General features: G+C 44.6%; 2 protein-coding genes across 5 annotated transcripts in view; both read left to right on the top strand.

Moving 5' to 3' along the window:
- Positions 1-3,376, top strand: part of LOC117663423 (trophoblast glycoprotein-like) — a 32,096-nt gene extending 28,720 nt beyond the window's left edge. For all 3 annotated transcript variants that reach the window (XM_087876938.1, XM_034413589.3, XM_034413590.3), the window contains exon 3: positions 483-3,376. In XM_087876938.1, coding sequence (XP_087733064.1) covers positions 483-1,320 — 838 coding nt within the window. In that variant the 3' untranslated portion in view covers positions 1,321-3,376. The remainder of the gene's footprint in view (positions 1-482) is intronic.
- A 3,695-nt stretch (positions 3,377-7,071) lies between these two features.
- SYTL1 (synaptotagmin like 1) overlaps positions 7,072-27,991 on the top strand; it is a 62,034-nt gene continuing 41,114 nt past the window's right edge. Inside the window, exon 1 of one of the 2 annotated variants that reach the window (XM_060691477.2) lies at positions 7,072-7,378. The gene's annotated coding sequence lies outside the window, so the exon portion shown is untranslated. The remainder of the gene's footprint in view (positions 7,379-27,991) is intronic. The other variant, XM_087876933.1, reaches the window with a different exon arrangement.

The raw sequence follows: 27,991 nt of genomic DNA, 5'->3' as shown, positions 1-27,991 counted from the left end.
AATTCTCTGATTGTACCGTAATTCCATACCTCGTGTTATCGGAAAACCTGATCTAGACAGTTTCATAATTTCCTTCTGGTCAATGTCACTATGCTAAAAGAAATGGGCTTTACTCCTTTCTTTATGTGAGCTGTTCAAAATCCTTCTGGCTTGCAGATGCTTATGAGCCCAAGGAGGAAAGAAAGAAATTTAAGCAGCCTGCACTTTTCCCCCAGTAAAATCCTACCAATTAAAACTGCCTGCACTACATCTTTGTTATCAGCTGTCAATCAGCATTTTTCTCTTTATTAGCCACTGCCTGGTCCTTTGAGTTAGATATACCAGAGATCCCCTTTTGAGTTCTATGGAATGTTCTTTCATCTTCCTGTTGACTGGCTTTATGAGGGGGTCTAGCAATAAAAAGATTAAAGAAATGTTTAAATATATATTTCAGATGAGGTTACTCTTGAATGATGTCAGTGTTGTCCCTTTTCACCTTCCAGGATTAATGCTGTGGAATCCCACGCCTTCTCTGATCTCCAGAACCTGCGTTACTTGGACTTGAGTTATAACCACTTAGTCACCATCCACCCGGATGCTTTCAGTGCTAGAAACAATTCAATCCAGGAGCTGAATCTCAGTCACTCATTGTACAACTTCTCTGCCATCCGCCCGGTGGCAGCTGCCCTTGTCCAAGGGGGTTTCCAGAATCTCTCCAAGCTTGAACTCACCAGCAACAAGATCATCTACTTGCCCCTTGGAATGTTATCCAGCCTCCCTAAACTTGAGTACTTAGACTTGAGGAACAATTCCTTGATCGATATTAAGAACTCTACCTTTTCTGGACTTCACCTGAAGTACCTTGATTTGACCTCAAATGCCTTCAAAACTTTGAGGAGGGAAGCTCTGTTTGCCCTGGAGAGGCAGTCCCACCTTAGCCTCTTTCTGAAAGACAATCCTTTTGTATGCAATTGTGACATTGAAGAACTGGTCAACTGGCTGAACCAAAGCCGACAAGTAGTAGATGTGGAAAAACTAGCCTGCATTTTCCCCCAGGATCTGAAGAACACCACCTTGGTGGAACTAGTGGGGGCAGATCTGGAGTGCCACTACAGTCAACATAGTGAAAATGTTCTTCAGTCCTCATATGCTGCATTAGGTATAGTTCTGGGGATAATTGGCATCATCTTCCTCTTTGTGCTTTACCTGAATCGCGAGGGCATCAAGACCTGGATGAATGGTCTACGGGATGCTTGCCAGAACCTGATGGAGGAGTACCACTATCGTTACGAAATGGATTCTGATCGCCGCATCACACAAATCTCAGCAGTGGACATATGACCTCTGATGGTTTTCTGCATTTTCTTTGCAATGGCATCTTTTTTTTTTTCCAAACAAAGCCTGTGGCTTAGAGATGTCCTTTCCATCAAAAACTAAATTTTAAAGAACTTCTAGATTAAGATCTGTGTAGATTCAAGGAACTTCCTTTCCTAGTCACAAGGAATTTCTCTAGGTGGTTTGACTAACTGGGGACAAACGATTGCATTCTTTTAGTGCCAGTCTTGTATTTTTGAGGAGTAGAGGCAAGTCAAAATCCTGATGTGTTCAAATATTTAGATTCCTAGAAGAATAGGTGTCCTGGATTCTTGCAGTCCATCTTAACTAAGAGAATTTTATCTTGTTCTATATACCAACAAGACCATTTATCAACATGGCTTGTTGGGGAAACCAATTCCTTAGTTACAGTGGGACTTTGGTTTGCCACATGTTCTGTACTCTAGACCAGGGTTTCTTACCCTGGACCAGTTTAAGATGTGTGGACAGCAGCTGCCAGAATTCTGAGAACTGCAGATCATACATCTTAGTGGCTCAGGTTGAGAAATCCTGTTCTTAGCAGACAGATGGAACATTATGTGAAGAAAGAACAATAGTGTGCCAATAATTCTGATCTTCTTATAGAAGAGGTGGAATAGCAGTAGATTAAGAAAAAGCAGATCTTGACTCCCTAATCTTGACTCCCTCATCTCCAATTCCTGGAGAACTGCAAAATGACTTTTCTTTACTAATGTGATATCGGAAATATGGACAGTCCACGCAAGACAGTCTTTCTTGCAGGCAGGAAGAGACGAGCAAAGTTTATCCTTCAGAAATGGTAGATCTCTGACTAGGGATCAACAGCAGGAGAGATGGTTGGAACCAAGTCCTGCTCATGAGCATCCCAAAGGAATCTGACTTGTCATTATAGGGATCAAACTGCTTGACTTTCTACGTATTGATGTGTTCGGCAGGGCCTGTGTGAAACTCACTAGCTTGATTCACGAACATATTAAGATGAGATCTGGTTTACTTCCCTCCTGTGGCTTACAGGCTATGCAAACTAGCCAATGAGATTTTATAGCTATGGACTGTGATTTTATATGAATATATTGTGCGAGCACACCCAATTGCGTATGCATCAGAGGTGGGTTTCAGCAGGTTCTGACCAGTTCTGGAGAACTGGTAGTGGAAATTTTGAGTAGTTTGGAGAACCGGTAAATACCACCTCTGACTGCCCCGCCCCCATCTATTCTCTGCCTCCCGAGTCCCAGCTGATTGGGAGGAAATGGGGATTTTGTAGTAACCTTCCCCTGGATTCGGGTGGGAATGGAGATTTTATAGTATCCTTCCCCTGCCACACGCACCAAGCCACACCCACAGAACCGGTAGTAAAAAAATTTGAAACCCACCACTAGTATGCGTGTGCATTTTAGTAAACCAGAGTTAAGTAAACTACAGGTGAGCACTCACTGCCTTAATTCAAAAGTATAAGTGACTTGGCATGTATGACAGTAGAAGGAATGTGTATGAAGTTAGAAATCTGTTGTGCTTAATTCATTCCATGAATTCCACTGAATTAAACCAACAGGATACAGACTGAGCATTAAAAGGATGCTCCTATGTGCATGTACTTTGATGGGTGTAGCATGAGCTGGTTCGCCAGGGAATTCTGGGAGTTGAAGTCCACACATCTTAAGGCTGCTGACACTGGCTATTGTTTTGGGAAGTGCAAAGGGCAAGAACGTTTAATAAGGTCCAGAGTCCAGGTTGATACAATAAGCAGCAACAATTCGAAGGCCCAGTTGCAGAATTCAAGTGCAAGTATAGATCGGGCTCTCAAGCTGGCATTTGATGCCGTAACATAGGCGTGCAGCCGGTGAATTAATAGACATTAAAATTTCTCAACCATATTGTGTGCAATCTTGGGAAAATATAACACGTGGGCCGGCATCAGCTCTAGACTTCAGCACGTGATACATTTAAAAAAAAAAAATTTCCAAGACTGCCAAGCATCTGGTACATTATGTTTTATTGTATTGAAAAAAAAATGTCATAGTAAAAACAATTTTTAACCCAGTGATTCTTACACATCTTTTTGCTTTCTGTTTACCTGAATTTAATTTTTCCACCCAGCTTGGGTGATGGGGTCTCCTCTGCTTGAAGGGTTTATATCTCTGAGGAACTGTCTAATCCAGGGGGTCTCCAACCTTGGCAACTTTTAAGACTTGTGGACTTCAACTCCCAGAATTCCTCAGCCAGCTTTGCTGGGAGTTGAAGTTCACAAGTCTTAAAGTTGCCAAGGTTGGAGACCCCTCGTCTAATGCAGTGTTTCTCAACCTCATCAACTTGAAGAGATGTGGATTTCAGCTCCCAGAATTCCCCAGGCAGCACAGCTTCTGGGAATTGAAGTCCACACATCTTCAAATGGCTGAAGTTGAGAAACACTGGCCTAACCAAGATCCAACATAAAGAGAAAAGACCCATAAGAAGGAATAACAGGGTGTGAAAAAGTCCACCCATCCATAGTGAATTGAACAACAGGTTGATTGAGTGTACATCCATTTACAGGCAGAACTTCTGAACGAGAGGTTTTCATCTCATTGTCCCTGGCTCTTCTGTAGTAAAGAGTTTCCTACCTAAACAGCTCTCCAAACCCAAGATGCTGGTTGAGCTGTACTCAAGATTGGAGATTTGAGAGGCCATGCAAATATTCAATTCCTCCCTTTCAGGGGTGGGCTGCTGGAGGTTCGCAGGGGTTCGGGAGGTCCTCTAGATAAGTTTCTATGCAGTTTGGAGAACCTCCAAATCCCACTCCTGGCTGGCTCTGCCCACCCCTCCCCGCCCTTCCCAGGAGTCCCCACGCGGCCCGTTTTGGATGCAGGTAAGTGCAGGGCGCACGTGGAGACTCCGGGAGGGCGAAAAACGGGCCTACCAGAAGTTCGGGAAGGCTGGAAATGGGTCTGTTTCCGGCCTCCAAAGCCTGGGGAGGTCATTTTCACCCTCCCAGAGGCTCGAACAAAGCCTCCAGAGCCTGGGGAGGGCATAAACACCCCGACCCCCGCAGTGGTGCAGGAGGCAGACTAGGCCACGCCCACCCAGCAACCGGGCAGAGAACCCCTTGCTAAAATTTTTGAAGCCCACCCCTGCTGCCTTTTCTCTCCTCCTCCATGAGTTCTGAGCAAGTTAGGAAAAAAACATTCTACATTTTAACGAACTGACATACTGGCTGTCATGTTCTCTGCGGCCTAACAGTGCATTCTGTCCCTAATAGCTCATCAGGACAAAGTGGATACATCTGATCACATGGGCCAGGTGAGCTCTGAGAGCTCAAATAAAATAGCTTTGTTTTTAAAGTGATAATTTCCTTGAGAAAGAGGAGGGGAGTGCTTTAGGATGGCTGAGCCTTCTTAGATGGCCTCTTGCAGCTAGGGAAAAGCGTAAACACCAAGGCCAATGAAGATGAACTTTTGCAGTGTTCTTATCTACTCAATCTCAGAGACTCTAGCTAGGCCAGTGATGGAAACGTCGCACATGCTTGTTGAGGCCACACTCCAGAAAAGCCGAACTGGGTTCTAGTGCGCATGCACGCCCGACGAACAGGCTGGCACATATGTGCAGGCCAGTTTTCGGCACTGCCATGCGCGCAAAGGGATTGCACATGCTGGTTTTCGGCACTGCTCCGTGTGCAAAGGACAGCTGATCATCGTACGCACATTCGCGCCAGAAACCCAAAAGACAAACAGGCAAGGCAGTGTGTGCTGGGGGACATGCCATAGGTTTGCCATCACAACTCTAGCCACTATATAAAAATACCACCTATATGCCCAAGGAACAGTAGGATATAGGTAATCCTTGTTTAGTGACTACCTTGGATAGTGACCATTTGCAATTACGACAGTGATGAAAAAGTTACTTTATTATCACCAATCCTTGCTGAGGTGGCACAGTGGTTAAAGTGCAGCACTGCAGGCTATTTCAGCTGACTGCCAGCTGCAGTTCGGCAGTTCAAATCTCACCAGGCTCAAGGTTGACTCAGCCTTCCATCCTTCTGAGGTGGGTAAAATGAGGACCCAGTTTGTTGGGGGCAATAGGCTGACTCTGTAAACCGCTTAGAGAGGGCTGTAAAAGCACTGTGAAGCGGTATATATGTCTAAGTGCTATTACAATTTACTATTGTAAAGGGGGCCATAGTCACCAACCCCTGCTGTATACGTTTCAAGCCAAGCACAAAATAACTTGCTCCTCGAAACAGAGATCTTAGATTTTTGTGGTGAAGCCATGCTACCACTTCCACATGATTTTATATATGGTACACCAGAGACTTGGCTGTTTTCCTTACTAACTCCTTTTTTAAATGAAAAAAACAATCGATCATACAGGAAAAGCTAGTTTCCCAACCACAGCGTCCTACTCTGACTTCCTACAACCTACTACAGGGTGGTTCCGAAGCCACTATTCCCAGCTAAACTGCCCTGCTTTTCCAGAATAGAGGAAAGCGGTGGGGGAAGACCTAAAACTTAAAAATAAAACATTATTTTCTCCTTTCATCCTCGGGAACAATGTATGCTTTCCCCAGAGACCCCTTGAAGAAGAAATACTGGCATCCCTCGTATCTTTAGTCTGTTCTCCGGGACCCCTGAAGCCCCCCTTGAATACGAGTCATCATTTTGGGCACCCAATCCCAGCATCTGCATTTGTTGTTAGTTGCGAAGTCGGGTCCGACCCATCACGACCCCATGGACAACGTTTCTCCAGGTCTTCCTGTCCTCTACCATCCTCTGGAGTCCATTTAAGCTCCCACCGACTGCTTCAGTGACTCCATCCAGCCACCTCGTTCTCTGTCGTCCCCTTTTTCTTTTGCCCTCAATCTTTCCCAGCATTAGGTTCTTCTCCAGTGAGTCCTTCCTTCTCATTAGGTGGCCAAAGTTTTTGAGTTTCATCTTCAGGATCTGGCCTCCTAAAGAACAGGGTTGATCTCCTCTAGGACTGACTGGTTTGATCGCCTTGCAGTCCAAGGGACTCGCAGGAGTCTTCTCCAGCACCAGGGTTCAAAGGCCTCAATTCTTTGGCGCTCAGCCTTCCTTATGGTCCAACTTTCACGGCCATACATTGCAACTGGGAAAACCATAGCCTTGACTATACGCACTTTTGTTGGCAGGGTGACGTCTCTGCTTTTTAATATGCATTACCTTTTGATTTAATTTAATATTGTCTGGCGGTGGTTTGGGGCTGGGGAACCTTGTGCAAATTCCAGCCCACGTGCTGTTTGAGGACGGGGGGGGGGGGGGGGGAGAGCCAGTGGTGCAAAAAGGCGCCCCAACATTACCACCACCACCACCCTAGGTGGCTCAGTCTTCTAGGTGACTCAGTGGCTAAAACACTGAGCTTGTTGATCAGAAAGGTCGCTGGTTCGAATCTTAAACATAAAGTTAGCCAGCTCTAACCCTTAATCCTTTTCTTCTCCTGCACCTGAGTGGCCTATTAAAAGTGCAGGGGGCCACAGGTTATGCTAGGCTCCCAATGTCGGTACCCTTAAAATCCAAAGAGAAGTCTGACTGGGTGGCTCAGTGGCTAAGACCCTGAGCTTGCCGATCAGAAAGGTCACCGGTTCGAATCCCTAGTACAGGTGTCCTGCGTGAGCAGGGGGTTGGACTAGATGACCTCCAAGATCCCTTCCAACTCTGTTACTGTTAAAAAAAACCCCACAAAGCCCAGTTGCCTCTTGAATAAAAAGCACCCTTTCCCGAGACGAGCGCCTTCGACGACTCCGTTCCAGTTCCGCCCAGCCAGCTGCTTAGGACTCCAGGCCTGGTTTCCCGGCGGCTGCGCTGGGCGGTTTTTTCCCTCCTCCTCCTCCTGCGGTTGATTCAGCTGCTGGGTCTCCCTGCTGAGCCTGCCTCGCCTGCCTCGCAGGCGCCTAGTTGAGAAAAGGCTGCCCGGCAGGGCGGACGCCAAGGGCGCTTCTAAGAACCTATTTCTCCGGAGGAAAGAGCCCAGCCAGTCGCCTCGCCTCGCCCGCTCCCGCCTCGCTTGCCTGCGGCTGCTGAGCCTTGCAGAAAGGGAGAGGAGCCCACCTGGCCAGGTAACGCGCGCGCGCGCTCTTTGCACTTTCCCCAACTTTGAGCCAACTCAAAAGTTGAGGATTTAATGGGTTTGCGCCGAAAGTTCGCCGGCTTGGAAACATATGGCCGGGCCGAGCAGGGCGCGGAAAGCGAGCCAAGAGGAAGCCGTCGAGAAAGGCAAAGAGCGGGGTAAGGTGGTGCCTTGGCCTTGGTCCCTCCTGACTGGCAAGAGAGCCTTGTTCTATTGTGCGCGCACCTGGGTGGTTGGGCACCGGCCAGGGCAAAGAAGGGGAAGCCTGGGTACGCGTGTGTGTGTGCACGTCTGCGTGTACGGGCGCGTTTGGTACCTGCGGGGCGTGTTCAGACAACCCGCGAAGCCTCAGGAGTTTCTTGAAACTCGGCTGCGCTTGTGCAATATACGCCGAGCCACGAAGTCACAAAGCTGAGCTGTGGGAAAACCCAGCCTGGAGGGCTGCTGGCAGCTTTTCCGGAGCTGCCAAGTCTTTTTGCCCTCGTTTCTTCTGCGGGGGTCCCCCCTCTGAATAGAGCGAGGGGGTCGTTTTGGAGCTCAGACCCCCCTGGGAGCGAGTAGATCCGTCTCCCCCGAGAGAGTAGATCCCTTCCTTCGCTCGGCGTTGTGCTGAACTTGGTTTCTCTTGGTTAGTTTTGGGGCGGAGAGTGGTAGGTGGCGGGAACTCAAGTTTGACTAGTTAACAATATTATAAGATATGGGACCTATTGTTATCAATGGGTAGATAAAAAAAAATATGGAAATGAAATATGGTCGGGATCTTTCTAATACAAGAATTCTAGAATTCTATAAAACATAACATAAAGATGTATTATTATTGGAGCGACTTAGGACGATGACATGAATGTTGTAATATAAATCAGGGTGGATAAAAATCAATGATTTTTTTAAAAAAATCAAAAAAAATCAGATTTTTTTGATTTAAATTGGATTTTTTTGATTTTTATCGAATTTATTTTAATAAAAAACTTTTGGGGTAAAACTCTATCATAAGATAGTTTTCTATTTAAGATACATAAATAATTTAGTTTATTCAGCATGAAATGGAGCTTAGTTATGTAGCATGAGGCTGTATATTCTGCAACACTGGGACTATCGGTGAGTCAACAGTGGGTCAAAGGAGTAGCAGAGATGACAGTTGCTCTTTAAAAATTATGATTTAAATCGAGTTGATTTAAATCAAGCCTTTTTACTAGTGATTTAAATCATGATTTAAATGGTGATTTAAATCAACTCGATTTAAATCAAATCCACCCTGATATAAATTATCTCAAATCTTAGATTATTTTGTTATATTAGATGGATCAAGATGAGAAATTAGGTAAACTCTAAGCTATGAATATGGTGAAGATGCACAAATGACTTGTAACCAACCCACACACTTGTTGGTTTGTAATTGAAGATGGTTTTATGTTTGTTTAAAAATAAAAAAAAATCCCCCCCCCCCAAAAGGTTTGACTAGTTGAAGGTTCAGTGTGACTCTGGCAACTCGGTTAAAGGGAACTGACCTGGAGTGGTCTTACACAGGCATCCCCACACCCAAGTGCCCTTGCTCTTTAGGGTTTCCAGCGTCTGTTCTTAAAGGTAGTTAGCCACCCCTAACCCTTAATCCTTTTCTTCTCCTGCACCCGAGTGGCCTATTAAAAGTGCACAGGCCACAGGTTATGCTAGGCTCCCAATGTTGGTACTCTTAAAATCCAAAGAGAAGTCTGACTGGGTGGCTCAGTGGCTAAGACACTGAGCTTGTCGATCAGAAAGGTCAGTGGTTCGAATCTCTAGTACAGGTCTCCTGTGTGAACGGGGTTGGACTAGATGACCTCCAAGGTCCCTTCCAAATCTGTTACTGTTTTAACTGTTTAAATGTTTGTAATGTGATGAAGAAGATAGGAAACTGCTTCCCATTTTCTTTTTTTTAATTTTTCGGTTTCTAGCACTTTTTCTACTTTTCTGTTGCACGTTTTTTTCCCCCCTTGTTTATCTTTTATGGTGTAAAAACCTTTCCATAAAACTTACCCCAATGGAAAGAAGCAAAGAGGTGCAACAGGGAGGCTGCAGTCCCTTTTCTTGCTAGGTTCTTCCTTGCTTAACAGTGGTGTTCTTAACAGGCAGACATCAAACAGGGAGAGCCAGCTACCTTTCAGTTCCCCTTTGGTTTGATACTGATGAATGTCTACCTATTGCAGCACAACTTTGCAGGACGCTGCTTATTTTGGAGTAAAGGTAGAATGAGAGTACTTCTGTCTTTGGCACGAGCACTTCCTTCTGTTTCTGTTTCTTTCCTGTTTTCTTTCTGGAGAAACTTGACTTGTATTTTGTAAATCCAAAGCAAGATCTGCTTTTCAAATATTTTTTTTGTAATTTGATTTTTTTAAAAAAATATCTCTTTGCTGGTCTAAACAAACATTTTAAAGGCGCCACAACCCTTTTGCAAAACAGGACTTGGAGCTAAAGACTGTGAAGCTTTGCACTTAATGTTGTTACTAGAACTTCCTTTTTTAATTTGCTTTGTTACTTCAAAATGTGGTAAGCCCCAGAGGGGGCGGGGCGGAGAAACAAACTACCTGCACATTTTGCTTAAAGGGAACTTTTACTTGTACTCAGAATTTGCATTTTGTTTAAAACATTTGTGCCCTTTCTGCTGTCCCAAAGCTCTTCTGGCAGGTTCAGGGGGGAAAAAAGATAAAGGTATTCTTGATGGTGAGCTACAAGCCATTTGAAAAGGAAGGTAAGATGTAAAACCAGTCTGGTATAGTGGTTAAGTTGCTGTCCTAGATCAGGGGTCTGCAACCTTAAATTAAACCTTAAAAGGCACCCTGTTATTAAGCTGGTTATTAAGACCAGCTGCCTGCAATTACTGCAGGTTCGAATCTCACCAAGGCTCAAGGTTGACTCAGCCTTCCATCCTTTCTAAGGTAGGTAAATTGAGGACCCAGTTGTGGGGGCAATAAGCTGACTTTGTATAAATATACAAAAAGGATGAAGGCTATTGCTGAGCACATTGTAAGCCGCCCTGAGTCTCCGGAGAAGGGCGGCATATAAATCAAATTTTAAAAAAAAGAAAAAATCAAAGAGCCATTTGGACCCATTTCCCACAGAAAAGAAAACACCGGGAGCCACAAAACCTGGGTGGGCGTGGCCAACTCAATGTCACTCATTTCCACCAGTCACATGACCCCCTAGCCATGTCTACCCAGCCGGTCATTAGGGCAGAGAACAAGTTGTTAAAAAACACCGGGATCCACAAAATCCTTTTGACATATCTCTCTCTCCCCTCCCTCCCTCTCTCCCCCACTTTTTCCCTCTCTCTCTGTATCTCTCTCTCTTCCCCTCTCTATATCTTGCTGTCTCTGCCCTGGCTGCTTCTCTATCCCCCACCATCACCTTTTTTTTTTTAAAAAAATTTTTTTTATTTATATGCCGCCCTTCTCCGGAGACTCAGGGCGGCTTACAATGCGCTAAGCAATAGCCTTCATCCTTTTGTATATGTATACAAAGTCAGCTTATTGCCCCCACAACTGGGTCCTCATTTTACCTATCTTAGAAAGGATGGAAGGCTGAGTCAACCTTGAGCCTGGCGAGATTTGAACCTGCAGTAATTGCAGGCAGCTGGTCTTAATAACAGGGTGCTTTAGACCACTATACTACCAAGGCTCCTTACCTTCTCAGGCCAGGCGAGGAGTGACTGGGAGGGGAGGGTGAGAGGCGGGTCCAGCCAGTGGTGGGATCACCTGACAGGGAGCCACAGCAGAGGGCCCAAAGAGCCGCATGTGGCTCCGGAGCCGCAGGTTGCTGACCCCTGTCCTAGATAGCAGGAGACTGTGAAATTCTAGTTCTGTCTTAGGTATGAAAGCTGGCTGGATCACTTTGGACCAATCACTAGGAGACTCTGAGTTCTAGTCCTGCCTTAGGCCTGAAAGCCGGCTGGGTGACTTTGAGCCAGTGACTCTCAGCCCAACCCACCTCATAGGGTGGTTGTTGTGGGAAAAATAAGAGGAGGAAGAAAATATTTAGTATGTTTGCTGGTTTGAGTGACCCATAAAGTAATAAAGGTGGGATAAACCTCTAATTAAGCCCATGCATAAATACCTATCCAAGCAGGCTACATAATAATTTTAAACATAGCTACCTCAGCAAGAGTGGTATTTGAAAGACAAGAGGCGGTAGATGCTATGTCTCAAATGCACAAGAGTGCAAAACATGGGGTGTTTTCTGGTACCAAAGGTTGAAGAACAGGGAAAACAGTCTGACCTGCAGGGAAAGGTCATTTCCAAACTAGGGGCATCTTCCAGAAGGAGGAGTCTCCTAAATCTCTCTGGAGGAGCATCAAGAAGATAAAATTACGTCGCTTCCTTTGAAGCATCACCTGGCTTTTTTTTTTTTTTTTTATTTGATTTATATGCCGCCCTTCTCCGGAGACTCAGGGCGGCTTACAAGGCGTTAAGCAATAGCCTTCATCCTTTTTGTATATTTTATACAAAGTCAGCTTATTTCCCCCACAACTGGGTCCTCAATTTACCTACCTTAGAAAGGATGGAAGGCTGAGTCAACCTTGAGCCTGGCGAGATTCGAACCTGCAGTAATTGCAGGCAGCTGGTCTTAATAACAGGGTGCTTTAGACCACTGTACTCCCAAGGCTCTTTGGTAGGTGGGCTTTGCCCACCTAAAAAGCTTATTTAAACGTCGGTTTTACTCCACAATCGGATGTTATTAAGAAAAAGTAGAAGGCCATTATATAGGAGCTGGTCAGCTCATCACAAACATTTTTATTCCTTCACCATTGCTTTTTTTAGCTCTGAAGTTGCTTTTAGGAATTCTGTTCAGAGGGTTGTATTATTTTATCTTCCACCGAGAGTTGGATCACGTGCAGCTATTATTTCTTTGTGAAGAATAGTTTCTTTTTTTAAAAAAAAATATATAAATGCTCTCACCTTGGTTGAGCAAAACCTCCAAAGCAAAGTAAAGGTAAAGGTTCCCCTCGCACTTATGTGCTAGTCGTTCCCGACTCTAGGGGGCGGTGCTTCGGCTCAAAGCCGAAGAGCCAGCGCTGTCCGAAGACGTCTCCGTGGTCATGTGGCCGGCATGACTTAAACGGCGAAGGCGCACGGAACGCTGTTCCCTTCCCACCAAAGGTGGTCCCTATTTTTCTACTTGCATTTTTTACGTGCTTTCGAACTGGGACAGAAGCTGGAACAAGTAACGGGAGCTCACCCTGTTACGCGGCACTAGGGATTCGAACCGCTGAACTGCCGACCTTTTGATCGACAAGCTCAGCGTCTTAGCCACTGAACCACCGCGTCCCTTTTAACAGCAAAGTAGACACCCAAAATAAACAAAGGTGCCCTTTAATATTGTTTTTATACTTAAGTCGCCCCTTTCTATGCAGCTACTAAAAGTTTTAAACCCATTTAATACATGGCTTGAAGTAGTAGGCGGTCCTTAATTTTACAGCAGGCTCCCCGTTGCATGGTGTGTGCACACACAACCCTTTTAGCAAGGATATCCTTTGTTTAGAAAGGGAGTGTCTATGTTCCAACAGGTGAAGCTTGTAAATACCTAAGGAGGAACTTGCAGGACCTTCACCAGGAACCTTCTACAGATTTTACATCATTTCTTCCGTACCATTGTTTTTGTTTTTGTTTTCTTAGTGCTTTAGGTACCACCAGCTATTTATTTCTTTCCATACCACCCACATCTTCAGTCGCTTTGGGGAGTCCCAGTGGGACCACAATCAGCACAAGGGGAGAAGCGCACACTATCAGCACTTTTTGTGTAGATGTGAGGTGAGGTGAGATGTGTGCCTTGAAAGCCTTTAACTTGATCTAAACAGGATGTGGTTGCTCGGTAGAATCTTACCTTGCTTCGACGGTAACGTAGGAGTATCTTGCAGGAAAAGATAGATGATAACTCAGGGGTGTCAAACTCAAGGCCCGCGGACCAGATCCGTCCTATGGGGTGCTTAGATCTGGCTCGCGGGGTGGCCCTGGAAACAGTGAAGGACCGGCCCATGGTGCCTCTGCCAGGGAAAACGGAGCACGGCTCTCCCAGGCTCCATGTTCGGCTGCAATGGTCTCCTGCAGCCCTCTGCCAGTGAAAACAGAGCTTGGGGAGGCTGAACGTGGCCCACCTGGGCTCCGTTTTTGGCCTCAACGGCCTCCTGCAGAGGGCTGCAGGAGCCCATTTCAGCCAAAAATGGAACCTCCGAGTGACATCGAGCTCGCCATGCCTTCTTCCCCCTCCCCAAGGTCAAACACAACCCTGACCCGTCCCTCAATGAAATCGAGTTTGTCACCCCTGGTCTAACTGGACAACTCCTAGTGATCATCCAGAAGCCTTAGTTTAGGACAACCAGAGAGCAGAAGAAGTGCTCAGTAGCATTTCCTGGTTGTGTTGCTCAGAGTTGGTATTTAGTACTACCATTACATGACTCAATGAAGGTAGTCTTCAACCCTCAACAGCTCATCTAGGGACCGTTCAAAGTTACAACGGCACCGAAAAAAGTGACGTGGCCATTTTTCATACATAGTTACGTGATCAAAATTTGGCAACTAGCATGTATTTATGATTGATTGCAGTGTCTCAGGGTCTTGTGATCAGAGGTGAAATCCAGCAGGTTCTGAGGTTCTGGAGAACCGGTAGCGGAAATTTTGAGTAGTTCAGAGAACTGGCAAATGCCACCTCTGGCTGGCCCCAGAGTGGGGTGGGAATAGAGATTTTGCAGTATCCTTTCCCTTGAGTGGGGTGGAAATGGAGATTTTGCAGTATCCTTCCCCTGGAGTGGTGTGGGAATGGAGATTTTGCAGTATCCTTCCCCTACTACGTCCGCCAAGCCATGCCCACCAAGCCACGTCACGCCCACCAAGCAATGCCCGCAGAACCGGTAGTTAAAAAATTTGGATTTCACCACTGCTTGTGATCACATTTTGTGACCTTCTGACAAACAAAGTCAATGGGGAAGCTGGATTCCGTTAAAAACTGTGTTACTAATGTAATAACTACCAGTACTTAACTACTACCACTACTACTTAACTGTGGTAAGAAAGGCCACAGTTATTGAAAGGGGGCAAAACTCACATAACAGTCTTGCTTAGCAACAGAAATTAATGTACAAGTAGTCCTTGACTTACAACAATAAATTTAGTGACCAAAGTTACTCAATTGCACTGAAAAATGTTACATGACCATTCACAATTATGACCTTTGCAGCATCCCCATGGTCATGCGATCAAAATTGAGATGCTCGACAACTGACTCACATTTATGACGGTTGTAGTGTCCTGGGATCCCCTTTTGCGACCTTCTCACAAGCCAAGTCAATGGGGAAGCCGGATTCCCTTAACAACCAGCTTACTAACTTATCCACTGCAGTGATTCACTTAACAACTATGGCGAGAAAGATCGTAAAATGGGGCAAATGAGACTTAACAAATATCTCACTTAACAACATCAATTTTTGGGTTCAGTTGTGATTGTAAGTTGAGGACTACCTGTACTAATACAAGGGTATGAAAACTAAATATTCTAAAGTAAACACTGGCTCCTGTTGCTTTTAAATCGTGTGATTATTATGTGGTGGCCGAGCAGGCTTTTTAAAAAGTTAAGTTACTTTTTTACAGTGCTATTTATCTATTTACGCTTGCATTTCCCGGAGTTTTCCTTGAATGGTGATAAGCCAGCTTCAGAAGCCAAGGTAAACTTTAACACATGCCAGGAGTTGCAAAGAGCTTGCAGTTTTTAGCAAAAAAAAACCCCTGTTGATGATAAATATGCACAGAGGAAGTAAAGGTGTGAAGATGGGGCTGTTAAAATATAAAATGTGTTCTTAATTTGCTCTGATAAATCTAGGAGGCTATAGGATAGCTGAGACTATAAACCTTGTTCTGCAGCTTCATAGTTGTTTCCCTGATGCGTAGCAACGCATTTTTGTTGCTGTTCTCCAACATGCATTATTTGGCTGTTTACAAGTTGTGCTCAGTAGCCATTGAATAAGCAATCCTTGCGGTGTTTGGGGGAGGACGGAGTGCATAAAGCTTTGGGCAATAAATGACCCTATGTCAGTACAGTATTTCTCAACCTTGGAAGCTTTAAGCTGTTAGACTTCAACTCCCACAATTCCTCAGTCAGACATACTTCCTGCTGTCCTGTATGCTAGAATAAAGAAGCTGGGCTTACTCACCAACAAACCACAGGAAGGAGAAATGGTCAAATAAGTTGTACTTGAACATGCTGGCTAGGGAATTATGGGAATTGAAGTCCACACGGCTTAAAACTCCCCCGTCTTTATATTGAAGAGGATTTGGTCAACAGATGCTCTAGTAGTCTTTCTCTCTCAACTCAGCCTACCTTGCAGGATAGCTGTTGTGGAAATAAAAGCAGGGGAGACACAGGATACCAATGCAGTAAAGAAGTATTTTGCTGTTTTCTGTTAGGGCAGAATAGAGACGCTGGGCTTATTCGTCAATAAACCACAGGAAGAAGTGGACACACATTGGCTGTTCTGCATTGTGCATAGCACACTTCAAAGAGCCGTACATATATTCTGTCTGCACTAGGCCTTAAGCTTCTAGTTTGCAGCAGTGTGCAATTTTTATTTACTCTATTTATTTATTGCGTAGTCACCCATGTCATGTTTGGGATATTTATAGACCAGGGGTCTAGTGGACAGATGCATTTTGCTATTCTGGTTGAAGGCAAGGTTTACTACCAGTTCGCAATGGGACCAGTGGTGGGTTCCTCCCGGTTCGGCCCGGTTCGGCTGAGCCGGTAGCGGTGACGCTGTGACATCACAAACTGGTTCTGGGCTCCCCCAGACCCCCCGCATTATTCTTACCTTTTATTTGGCCCCACCCCCAATCTATTGCTGCCTCCTGAGTCCCAGCTATCAGCTAGAGGGAAAAAACCTGTTTAAACTCTTGTCGCGGGGCTTCAAAGGGCCGCCCTACAGCTGATCAGTGGTAAAAGAAAACAAATGAGTAGACCGGTGCCTGCAAAAATAAATGGGTAGACCAGTGCCTGCAAAAATAAATGGGTAGACCAGTGCCTGCAAAAACAAAATGAGTATTTTTTTTATTATTTTTTTTGCTGCAAAAAGGTAGAGGACAGAAATTAGGGTAAAGACTTGCATAAGGAGATAAACTCTGAACTATGTTTAGTGCACCCTGTCATTAACACAGCTGCCTGCAATTTCTGCTGGTTCGAATCTCTCCAAGGCTCAAGGTTGACTCAGCCTTCCATCCTTTCTAAGGTAGGTGAAATGAGGACCCAGTTTGTGGGGGCAATAAGCTGACTTTGTATAAAATATACAAAAGAATGAAGGCTATTGCTTAACGCATTGTAAGCCGCCCTGAGTCTCCAGAGAAGGGCGGCATATAAATCAAATTAAAAAAAAAAAAACTCATAAGAAATGTAAATTTGTAGTGTAAAGTTATAGCATTGGAATTAGACATTTATTTAGTTTATTAAACTATATAAGCTCAATGACATATATTCTGTTGATGACAAAAACTTATATGTAAAATGTTAGGTGGGTTTGTAGGTGGTGGGTTTTTTGTTTGTTTTTGTATTGTATTGTATTGTATTGTCTTTATATCTGTGTTTATATTTTAATAATAAAAAAAATTAAAAAAAACAAAAAAACAAAATGAGTAGATCGGTACAGCTCTGCAAGCAATTAAAAGCCTGGTAGACCAGTACCTCTGCTAAATTCTAAAGAATTGTCACATGATCATCAAGCCACACCCACAAAATAAGCCACACCCACAGAACCAGTAGTAAATTTTAGAACCCACCCCTGAACGGGACCGTGTACGCTTGCTTCGCTCACGCGCATGCACAGAAGCATTTTGATGACATTGGGGTTGGTAGGCGGAGCCTCCTGCCAGTTTTACTACCGGTTCTATAGAACCGGTGCGAACAGGGGGCAACCCACCACTGGTCTGAATACAACGACATTTATTTGTTTCTTTTTTTACACACACACACACATCAGTGATGGGTTTCAAAATTTTTTACTACAGGTTCCGTGGGTATGGCATGGTGGGCGTGGCATGGCTTGGTGGGCGTGGCAAGGGAAGGATACTGTAAAATCTCCATTCCCTCCCCACTCCAGGGAAAGCTTACTGCAAAATCCCCATTTCCTCCCGATCAGCTGGGACTCGGGAGGCAGAAAATAGATGGGGGCGGGGCCAGTCAAAGGTGGTATTTAGCGGTTCTCGGAACTACTCAAAATTTCCGCTACCGGTTCTCCAGAACTGAGAAATTTCCAAGCTTGGCCAAAATTAAGTCTGGCAAACTGAAGGACTTTGCAGAAAGAAGAATATAGAAGAATACAATACAGTTGGAAGGGACCTTGGAGGTCTTCTAGTCCAGCCCCCTGCTCAAGCAGGAGAACCTAGACTATTTCAGATAAGTGGCTGTCTAGTCTCTTCTTAAAAACCTCCAGTGATGGGGCGCCCACAATTTCTGAAGGCAAAGCTGTTCCACTGGTTAGTTGTCCTCGCTGTTAGGAAGTTTCTCCTTAATTCCAGGTTGCTTCTCTCTTTGATTAGTTTCCAGCCATTGTTTCTTGTTCTGCCCTCTGGTGCTTTGGAGAATAATTTGATCCTCTCTTCTTTGTGGCAGCCCCTCAAATACTGGAACAGTGCTATCATATCGCCCCTAATTCGTCATATGCAGCCCAAATCCTGCAGCCGTTCATCATATGTTTGAGTCTCCAGGTCCTTGATCATCTTAGTTGCTCTTCTCTGAACTTTTTCTCTGAACAACTGATATAGTAATAAATTTGGAAAGTAAATCAGTTGACGTAACTTATCAATTTCTGGGGCATTTGCAGCTTCCAACCTGCTTCTCTTTTGGGGGAGACCTGGACCCCCTTCCCTAGCAACTGAAATCTGGTACAATCTGCCAAATTATTAGGAGCACATTGAAAAGGCAGGAAGCGGCATAGTAGGAATGCTGAATGAATGAATTTATTTTACTTATACATACTGTACATATGCAACACCAGGCGTTTCCACTCTTTTCCCTCCAGCAAAATCCATGTGTTATTTACTGCTATGCAATTTTGCAGCCCTTGGTAATGGAAAAAGTTGGCAGGGAGGTTGGGGAGGTGGTTGGCTTGTGTCAAATGAGAAAAGACTGAAAAAACCTGAGATGTAGCATAATGGTTGCATTTATTTAGATCAGTGTATCTTTTTTTTTTTCTCTCAGGACCCCTTTCCTCTTTTAAAAATTATGGAGGACCCCAAAATAACATTCTATTGATCATTCGCTGCCACTGCCACTTCTCTGATGGTTTTATGTTTATATGTTTATATGTTTATATGTTTATATGTTTATATGTTTATATGTATATGTTTATGTGTATGTGTATGTTTATATGTATGTTTGTTTATATGTATATGTTTGTTTATATTTATATGTATATGTATGTTTATATGTTTATGTTTATATTTATATATTTCATCTTACAAATGATAAAGCAAAAAATAATTAAAATATGAAAACATTAAAGCTACACAGATTATGATGCTAAAACTATACTGAAATCAGAACCAAGAAGTTTAAAATTAGATTAGATTAGATTAGAATTCTTCATTGGCCAAGTGTGATTGGACACACAAGGAATTTAATTTTGATTTTGCAGAGGTTCTTGGGAGATCCCCCCAAGAATCTTAGAAAACCACACTTAAAAATACCCCTGACCTGTAACATTCAACATTAAATTGTGGTTGGCAAAGTGGAATTGCTATGGCAGACAACCAAGCAGAGTATTATTTTCTGCACCAGATATTTTTTCCCCCTCTTGCCTGGCATTGAACAGATAGCAGTTATATTACCCCAACCGCAGAAAACTAACTCCTTCAGTTGTCGATTTGCAAAAGGTTGTTTTCTGTTCATTATGAGGTATGTGTTTTGCTTGTGGGTTTGAAGGTTGGTTGTTGCTTAATATTTTTTGTGGGAGAGAGGAAATTTATGTAGGTAGATGACAGATAACCTCTTCGTATATTTAGGAGTGAGCTGTTTTTCTTTTCGGGGTGTGCTTACTTTGTTTTTGTTTGGTATGACATTTTGTGGGATGCTTGTAAGGCTTTGTGGTGGGATGCCTCTATTTTTGAAGGATTACCTGTTTCCTTTTGGGGGAAGGTATGTGGTTTGGCATTCAGAGTCCCACTTGTAACATCTGCTGCATACAGGTAGTCCTTGACTTACAACCATTCATTTAGTGACCATTCAAACTTACAACGGCACTGAAAAAAGTGACCGATGACCATTTTTCACACGTTACAACCATTTATAGCATCCCCATGGTCGCGTGATCAAAATTCAGATCCTTGGCAAGATGGCTCATTTTTATGGCGGTTGTCCTAGCAGGTATCATGGGATAAGTTTTGGCGACCTTTTGACCAACAAAGTCAATGGGGAATCTGTCTTCAGAAGGTCGCCACAGGTGATCCCATGACACCTGGGACATAGGACGATCGCCATAAATACGAGCCAGTTGCCAAGTATCTGAATTTCACACTTAACAACCATTATAGCAGGGGTCTCCAACCTTGGCAACTTTAAGCCTGGAGGACTTCAACTCCCAGAATTCCCTAGCCAACAAAGCTGGGTAGTATTTGCCGGTTCGCCGAAGTGCTCAAAATTTCCACTACCAGTTCTCCAGAACCTGTCAGAACCTGCTGGATTTCACCCCTGACTATCTGTACTCAGGAAGATAAAGGATCCGTGTTGGTGACGATCCAAAATGGTGAAAATGGTGACTGCCACCATAGCAAGAGCACTTATGTTATGTTTCTTACGTTATGTTTATTAGATTTCTATACCGCCCTTCTCCTGGAGGACTCAGGGTGGTGTACAGCCATATTAAAACACATATAAATTTACAAAATTTAAAACAATTTAAAATCAAATATATAAAAATTTGGCCCATAGATTAAAACAGACATACACCCATTCTAAAATTCGTATTATGCCAGGCTGGCTTGTTGAAACAAAAGGGTCTTCAAGGCGCGGCGAAAGGTACTCAGGTCGGGGATGAGACGAATCTCAAGGGGCAGCTCATTCCAGAGGGCTGGTGCCCCCACAGAGAAGGCTCTCCCCCTGGGTGTCACCAGTCGGCACTGTTTGGCCGAAGGCACCCTGAGGAGCCCCTCTCTGTGGGAGCGTATTGGCCGGTGGGAGGCTGTTGCTGGCAGAAGGCGGTCTCATATATACCCTGGTCCTAAGCCATGGAGCGCTTTAAAGGTGGTAACCAACACCTTGAATCGCACTCGGAAGACCACCAGGAGCCAGTGCAGCTCGCGCAGGAGGGATGTTACGTGGGTGCGCCGATCGCCCCCATAACCACCCGCGTGGCCGCATTCTGGACCAGTTGGAGCCTCCGAGCGCTCTTCAAGCACTCACGGCTGTCTTTAGAAGAGCACTTGACGGCCGTGACCGGGAGGATTTTTCATCAGGTTCACCTGATTCGCCAGTTGCGTCCCTTTCTAGATCGGGACTCGTTACGCACAGTCACTCATGCCCTCGTCACCTCTCGTCTGGACTATTGTAATGCTCTCTACATGGGGCTCCCCTTGAGGTGCACCCGGAGGCTCCAACTGGCGCAGAGTGCGGCCGCGCGGTGGTTATGGGAGCAACATGGAGCTCCCATGTAACACCTCTCCTGCGCGAGCTGCACTGGCTCCCGGTGGTCTTCCGGGTGCGCTTCAAGGTTCTGGTTACCACCTTTAAAGCGCTCCATGGCTTAGGACCTGGTTACTTACGGGACCGCCTACTACCATCAACAGCCTCCCACCGACCAGTACGCTCCCACAGAGAGGGGCTCCTCCAGGTGCCGTCGGCCAAACAATGTCGGCTGTCGGCCCCTAGGGGGAGAGCCTTCTCTGTGGGGGCACCGACGATCTGGAATGAGCTCCCCCCAGAGATACGGAGGATTCCGGATCTGCGCACCTTCCGCCGCGAGTTGAAGACGCTTTTATTTCATCAAGCTGGCCTCGCCTAAATCTTCTCCCTTTTAAGTGTAAATTTTAAATTTTTAATGTATTTTAAAATATGGGTATCTTAAATTATGGGTACAAATTCAGCCAAATTTATTTAATTCATTTTATTCGATTTTAAATTTTGTATATCTATGTGTTTTATTTCATGGCTGTGCACCGCCCTGAGTCCTTCAGGAGTAGGGCGGTATAGAAATTCAATAAAATAAATAAATAAATAAATTCAAGGGGAGCCCCATGTAGAGAGCGTTGCAGTAGTCCAGACGTGACGTGACGAGGGCATGAGTGACCGTGCGCAGGGCATCCCGGTCCAGAAAGGGACGCAACTGGTGTATCAGGCGAACCTGATAAAAAGCTCCCCTGGCCACGGCCGTCATATGATCTTCCAAGGACAGCCGTGCATCCAGGAGAACACCCAAGTTGCGAACCCTCTCTAAGGGGGACAAGATCTCGCCCCCAATAGTCAGCGATGGAGCCAGCTGACTATACCGGGATGCCGGAAACCACAGCCACTCGGTCTTGGAAGGGTTCAGTCTGAGCTTGTTCCTCCCCATCCAGATCCGCACGGCCTCCAGGCACCAGGACATCACGTCAAGGGCATCATTGGGGTGGTCCGGGGTGGAGATGTACAGCTGAGTATCGTCAGCGTACTGGTGGAACCTCACCCGGAAACCACAGATGATCTCGCCCAGCGGCTTCACATAAATGTTGAACAGAAGGGGCGAGAGGACTGACCCTTGTGGCACCCCACAAACAAGGCGCCTTGAGGTCGACCTCTGCCCCCCTGCCAACACAAACTGCATACGGTTGGAGAGGAAGGAGGAGAACCACCGTAGCACGGTGCCCCCCACTCCCAGCCCCTCCAATCGTCACAGCATGATACCATGGTCGATGGTATCAAAAGCCGCTGAGAGATCTAATAGGACCAGGACAGAGGAACAACCCCTGTCCCGAGACCCTCCAAAGATCATCAGCCAATTTCCGTGCTTTACCCTGGCCTGAAGCCCGACTGGAACGGATCATATATAAAATCTATTAGAGATTTTATATATGAGAGGACTGCAACACCTAGAAGCTGGAATTAGTACGGCCATTGGCTAGAAATTGGGGAGGGGTCTTGGGCCACTACATCTGGAGGGTACCAAGTATTGCAGGTGAATAAACTGAATTTTATCTGGAAAAGCCTTCCTCAACCTGGGATCTTACAGATCCCTAGTCGAATGCAAGTCACTTCATTTCTTCACTCCTACAAGAGTGACGGTTCCAGAATGTGACACATGCTGTGTTTAAAAATGCACTTCTGAGGAAAAAATTACAGATTTTCCCCCACTTGCCGGCCAGTTCATACACATCTTACAGTCAAGCAAGTCGGTTGCAAGCGTAGCCTTTTGCAACTTAGATTGGGAAAGACACAAATACTTGGGCAATCGGTGGAAGAAGACTACCGCCAAAGAAACAGCTAGAAAGATTTGATCTGCTCTGTGAAGCAACCGAATGGCGTGAGGGCATGAAGCCAGCTGCTTCATTGCCCTGAACTGCCTTAAAAGTCATTTCACAAGCAGCCAGGTTCTTCTCGCTCACTCGCAATCACAACTGCTGAAATATCTAACTGGAGGAGGAGATATTAGACCAAAACACAGATCTGAGGCCAGAACTATTCCTATTAGGAATCACAAAAGAGAAATATAGCAAAGGATGAGACAGGATAGTATAAAATTTGGAACGAAGTGTACCAATGGTTGGAAAGGAGAAAAGGAGTTGGAACAAAAAAGAGTTAGGAGTTTGTAAAATGGATACTGGATAATATAATATTTAGACAAATATGTAAATGAGGACAAGGGATATATAAATAAGAACAAAATAGTAATGTATGTTAAATAGTAATTATATTTGTTGTTATGTAAAAAAATATGTATGGATATGACGAGACCGGGATGGTCACACTATGTCCAATGTTTTTAATGTTTGTTTAATAATTTTTTTTAAAATTTAAAAAAAAAATCAACTGCTGAAATTTCCAGATATGGTCCAAGCTGTTGGGGAATTCTGAGATGGGGTCCCAGCAGCTCCTACTCACCCTATACTCCTGTAGGTTGTCAAGATGACAACCATAGCTATACCTTTTTGATGTGCATCACAATGTGCATCATGGGAGGGGGGTTTTAATAGCATGGTGGTTAGAATGCAGTACTTCAGGCTAGTTTGGCAGTTCGATCCTCACTGGCTCAAGGTTGACTCAGCCTTCCATCCTTCCGAGGTGGGTAAAATGAGGACCCAGATTGTCAGGGGCCAATAGGCTGACTTTGTAAACCGCTTAGAGAGAGCTGTAAAGCACTGAAGGGGTATGTAAGTCTAAGACCTATTGCTGTTCACTTAAGACCGGCAGCTGTCTTAAGTGGTGTGGTGGGCGCAGTGGTTACAATGCAGTATTGCAAACTAACCCTGCCTATAGCCTGAAGTTCGATCCTCACCAGCTCAAGGTTGACTCAGCCTTCCATCCTTCTGAGGTTGGTAAAATGAGAACCCAGATTGTTGGGGCCAATAAACTGACTCTGTAAACCGCTTAGAGAGGGCTGTAAAGCACTGTGAAGAGGTATATAAGTCTAAGTGCTATTGCTATTAAGAAATGTGTTTTTAACCTTGGTTTTCATATCAGCCAAAATCCTCTATGCTGAGCACATTTGCTTCTTGAAGCTGAGAACTGCATTAACCCATTCACACTGCTCACATTACATATAATTGCACCCTACGGATTTCACTGCATTTAGATGCTTATTTTTAAACTGAAGTACGAGAAATAAATTGATATATATTTACTTTATTCTTGCATTAAAGCCCTTGATGATCGTTGTTGAACCCAAGTGAATGTGGCTTCTCTAAATCATTAACATCTTGTGATCTGAGACTAAAATCAAGTCTCCACTAAGTTGCCTTGGATTCTTTGTGAATGTATGGATGTGGTCATGTGGCATTTTGTGCAACAATACTGAAGTGGTTTGCTGTTACCTTTTGGGGAAGTGTTGCTCAATTCTTCAGTCTAGTCCAGGAGCGTCCAGCCTTGGCAACTTTAAGACCTGTGAACCTCAACTCAACAACAATGTTCAGGGGTGGCACGATGGCTCAGCGGTTAAGATGCCAGTCTTATCAGCTGGAAAATGTCTATGGAGATTCTCAGTCATCCAGGTCATGGTTGTCCCAAAGGTGCTTTTTTTCAAGAGGCAATTGGACTTTCTAGTCCAGTTGCCTCTTGAAAAAAAGCACCTTTGGGACTATCAGCTGGAAAGCCAACAGCCTCGGTTCGAGACCCAAGCGCTGCATGAAGGGATGAGCTCCCAGTACCAGGGTGGATTTGATTTAAATCGAGTTGATTTAAATCACCATTTAAATCATGATTTAAATCACTAGTAAAAAGGGTTGATTTAAATCAACTCGATTTAAATCATAATTTTTAAAGAGCAACTGTCATCTCTGCTACTCCTTTGACCCACTGTTGACTCACCGATAGTCCCAGTGTTGCAGAATATACAGCCTCATGCTACATAACTAAGCTCCATTTCATGCTGAATAAACTAAATTATTTATGTATCTTAAATAGAAAACTATCTTACGATAGCTTTTTACCCCAAAAGTTTTTTATTAAAATGAATTCAAGAAAAATCAAAAAAATCCGATTTAAATCAAAAAAATCCGATTTAAATTTAAAAAATCTGATTTTTTATATTTTTTTTAAAAAAGCATTGATTTTTATCCACCCTGCCTAGTACTCATCTCCCAGCTCCTGCTTATCTAGCAGTTCGAAAGCAAGCAAATGCGAGTAGATAAATAGGTACCCCTTCAGTGGGAAGGTAACAGCAGTCAGTACTTTTATGCTGGCCACATGATGCCAGAAGTGTCTCTCAGACAACGCAGGCTCGCTCGGCTGAGATATTGGAGATGAGCACTGCCCTTTTGTCACAACTGGAGAGGGGAAACCTTTAAACTTTTAAATTTAATGTTCAAAGCTGTATCTTAACGACTCTAATATAGATCAACTTTATCACCAGTCTTCCTAAGGCACGTCTTATGATCATGCTGCAGGTGAGGTCTGTAAGAAAGTAATGAGGGCTCCTTGATTCTCTCTGAGCTTGCTTGTTTTCTTGCAGATGTTTCATTACCCAAATAGGTAACATCATCAGTGCTATCCTCCAACACCGGACATTTTTAAGAAGATGTTGGATAACCATTTGTCTGAAGTGGTGTAGGGTTTCCTTCCTGGGCAGGGGGTTGGATTAGAAGACCTCCAAAGTCCCTTCCAACTCTGTTATTCTATTTCTATTAAAGAGTGCTGTTTGCTGTCAGTTTATATTCTAGTGCCGTGATGGCAAACCTATGGCACGCGTGCCCGAAGTGGCACGTGGAGCCATTTCGCTGGCACGCGCAGCATTGCCCTTTCTTCTTCCGGGTTAATGGCGCGCATGCGCACGCGATGATCAGCTGGCCTTTGTGCGTGTGGCAGTGCTGGAAACTGAAACATTTTCTGACGTGGGCATGCGCGCCAATTAGCTGATCATCACACGTGCATGCGCACCAGTAACCGGAAGACTAGGTGGCCAGTGCGCATGCATGTGCCAGAAACCGGAAGTTTATTTCCCGGCCCGTGCATGCGCGTGCATGCCCCCTTTGCAGCTCCTCTTCCGGGTTGCACAGCTGACATGCACACACACTCCCTTTTCGGCACTCTGTTCTAGTGGCTTGTCTGTCAGCGTGGGTGGGGTTGGTCTTAGAGGTTCTTTGGTTGGTCTGTTTGCTGTTGGCTTCTTTGGCAGTTTCTTGATTGGGGTATTGTTGACATGATGGACTGATGTTAACCTTGGAGTTAATCTATGCTGATCTGGGTGCTGATCGCTGGTGGAGAGGTGCTGGAGTCTTTTTGTTCCTTTTTGAATTGGGTGCAGTGGTGAAATTCAATTTTTTTTACTACCGGTTCTGTGGGTGTGGCTTGGTGGGTGTGGCAGGGGAAGGATGCTGCAAAATCCCCATTTCCACCCACTCTAGGGGAAGGATATTGTAAAATCTCCATTCCCACCCCAGACAGAGGTGGTATTTGCCAGTTCTCCGAACTATTCAAAATTTCCGCTACCGGTTCTCCAGAACCTGTCAGAACCAGCTGGATTTCACCCCTGATTGGGTGATAGCCTCTCTTGTATAGTCTATACATGTTGTTAATATCAATATGTCTATTGATGGCTGATTTGTCTTCAGTGTGATAACCAAGCAGTAAACGAAGCAAGATGTTTTTTTCAGCCAGATGTCCATCCACAATTTGGCTGTGCTGTATTTAGTCATAATGGCTTTTGCTCAACTTGATTCGCCTGGACTAAACTTCATAAACCCACAAGGTTATATTGTGGCTGCTTATTTTGTGATGCCATGTGTTGTGTGTGAACGCAACTTTGGGGAGTTCAGAATCAACCGCCTGGTTGAGATTTACCTGCCTTCTGGAATCTCTCTCCCCCCCTCCCCGCCCCCCAGATAAGACCTTGAATCTGACACAGGTTACTGTAGATACATTTGGACAAACCACATCCCTTCCTGAGAGTTGACAAACCGGTTTTCTTTGCACAGCCCTCCCCAATTTTTTCTTTTCTTTTCTTTTTTTCTGGGTTTGAATGTGGAAAGTTGACACCGTTCTTCGCCAAAGTTTTCCCCACCTCCAGTGGAGAGACATAGCCTTCCTGTTGCAGAGGTAGAGATATACCTAGCCTAGTTTGTTGCAGCAAAAATAAGTCTATGGGCATCTAAGCTGCTTATTTGAGCCTTATTTTCGAGTTTGTTGAATGGTGAAGTTTCCCTGTTTGTTAGTTTTTAAACACTGCCTTTTAAAAGAGTGGCTGTTTAATGGCTGCTTGTGATATGCTGTGGTGTTGGATGCAATCTTGATTGCCAGACAGTATTTAATCACTAATGTGTATGAGTATAAAAACTGTTTGGGATTCCTCCTAATTTCATTCTGGAGTCTTGAACAGCTGGGCTATAAGCCTGGTCCCCCCTCCCCTTTTTTTAATTGCAAATAAAGTATATAAACCATTGAAGTGTCTTCATCACACTACTTTGCCCTAAACAGTCCTCAGTTTACAATCATTTGTTTAGTGACCAAGTCAAAGCGGCACTAAAAAATGACTTATAGCCATTTTTCACACTTAGCACTTAGCAATACCACTTAGACTTATATACCGCTTCACAGTGCTTTACAGCCCTCTCTAAGCGGTTTACAGAGTCAGCCTATTGCCTCCCAACAATCTGGGTCCTAATTTTACCCACCTCGGAAGGATGGAAGGCTGAGTCAACCTTGAGCCTGGTGAGATTTGAATTGCCAAATTGCAGGCAGCCGGCAGTCAGCAGAAGTAGCCTGCAGTACTGCACTCTGACCACTGCGCCATGGTCACATGATCAAATTTCAGATGCTTGGTAACCGGCATGTATTTATGACTGCCATTATGACAGTCATAAGTGTAAGGAATGGTTATAAGTCCCTTTTTTCAGTGCTGCTGGAACCTCGAACAGTTGCTATATGAATGGTTGTAAATTGAGGACTATTGCTTTCTCTAACAAGTGAGCAGGCAGAT

Source organism: Pantherophis guttatus, chromosome 10, assembly GCF_059756535.1.
Source record: "Pantherophis guttatus breed Tessera chromosome 10, ASM5975653v1, whole genome shotgun sequence".
In the NCBI taxonomy this organism is placed as follows: domain Eukaryota; kingdom Metazoa; phylum Chordata; class Lepidosauria; order Squamata; family Colubridae; genus Pantherophis; species Pantherophis guttatus.
This window is presented reverse-complemented; position numbering and strand designations above follow the sequence as displayed.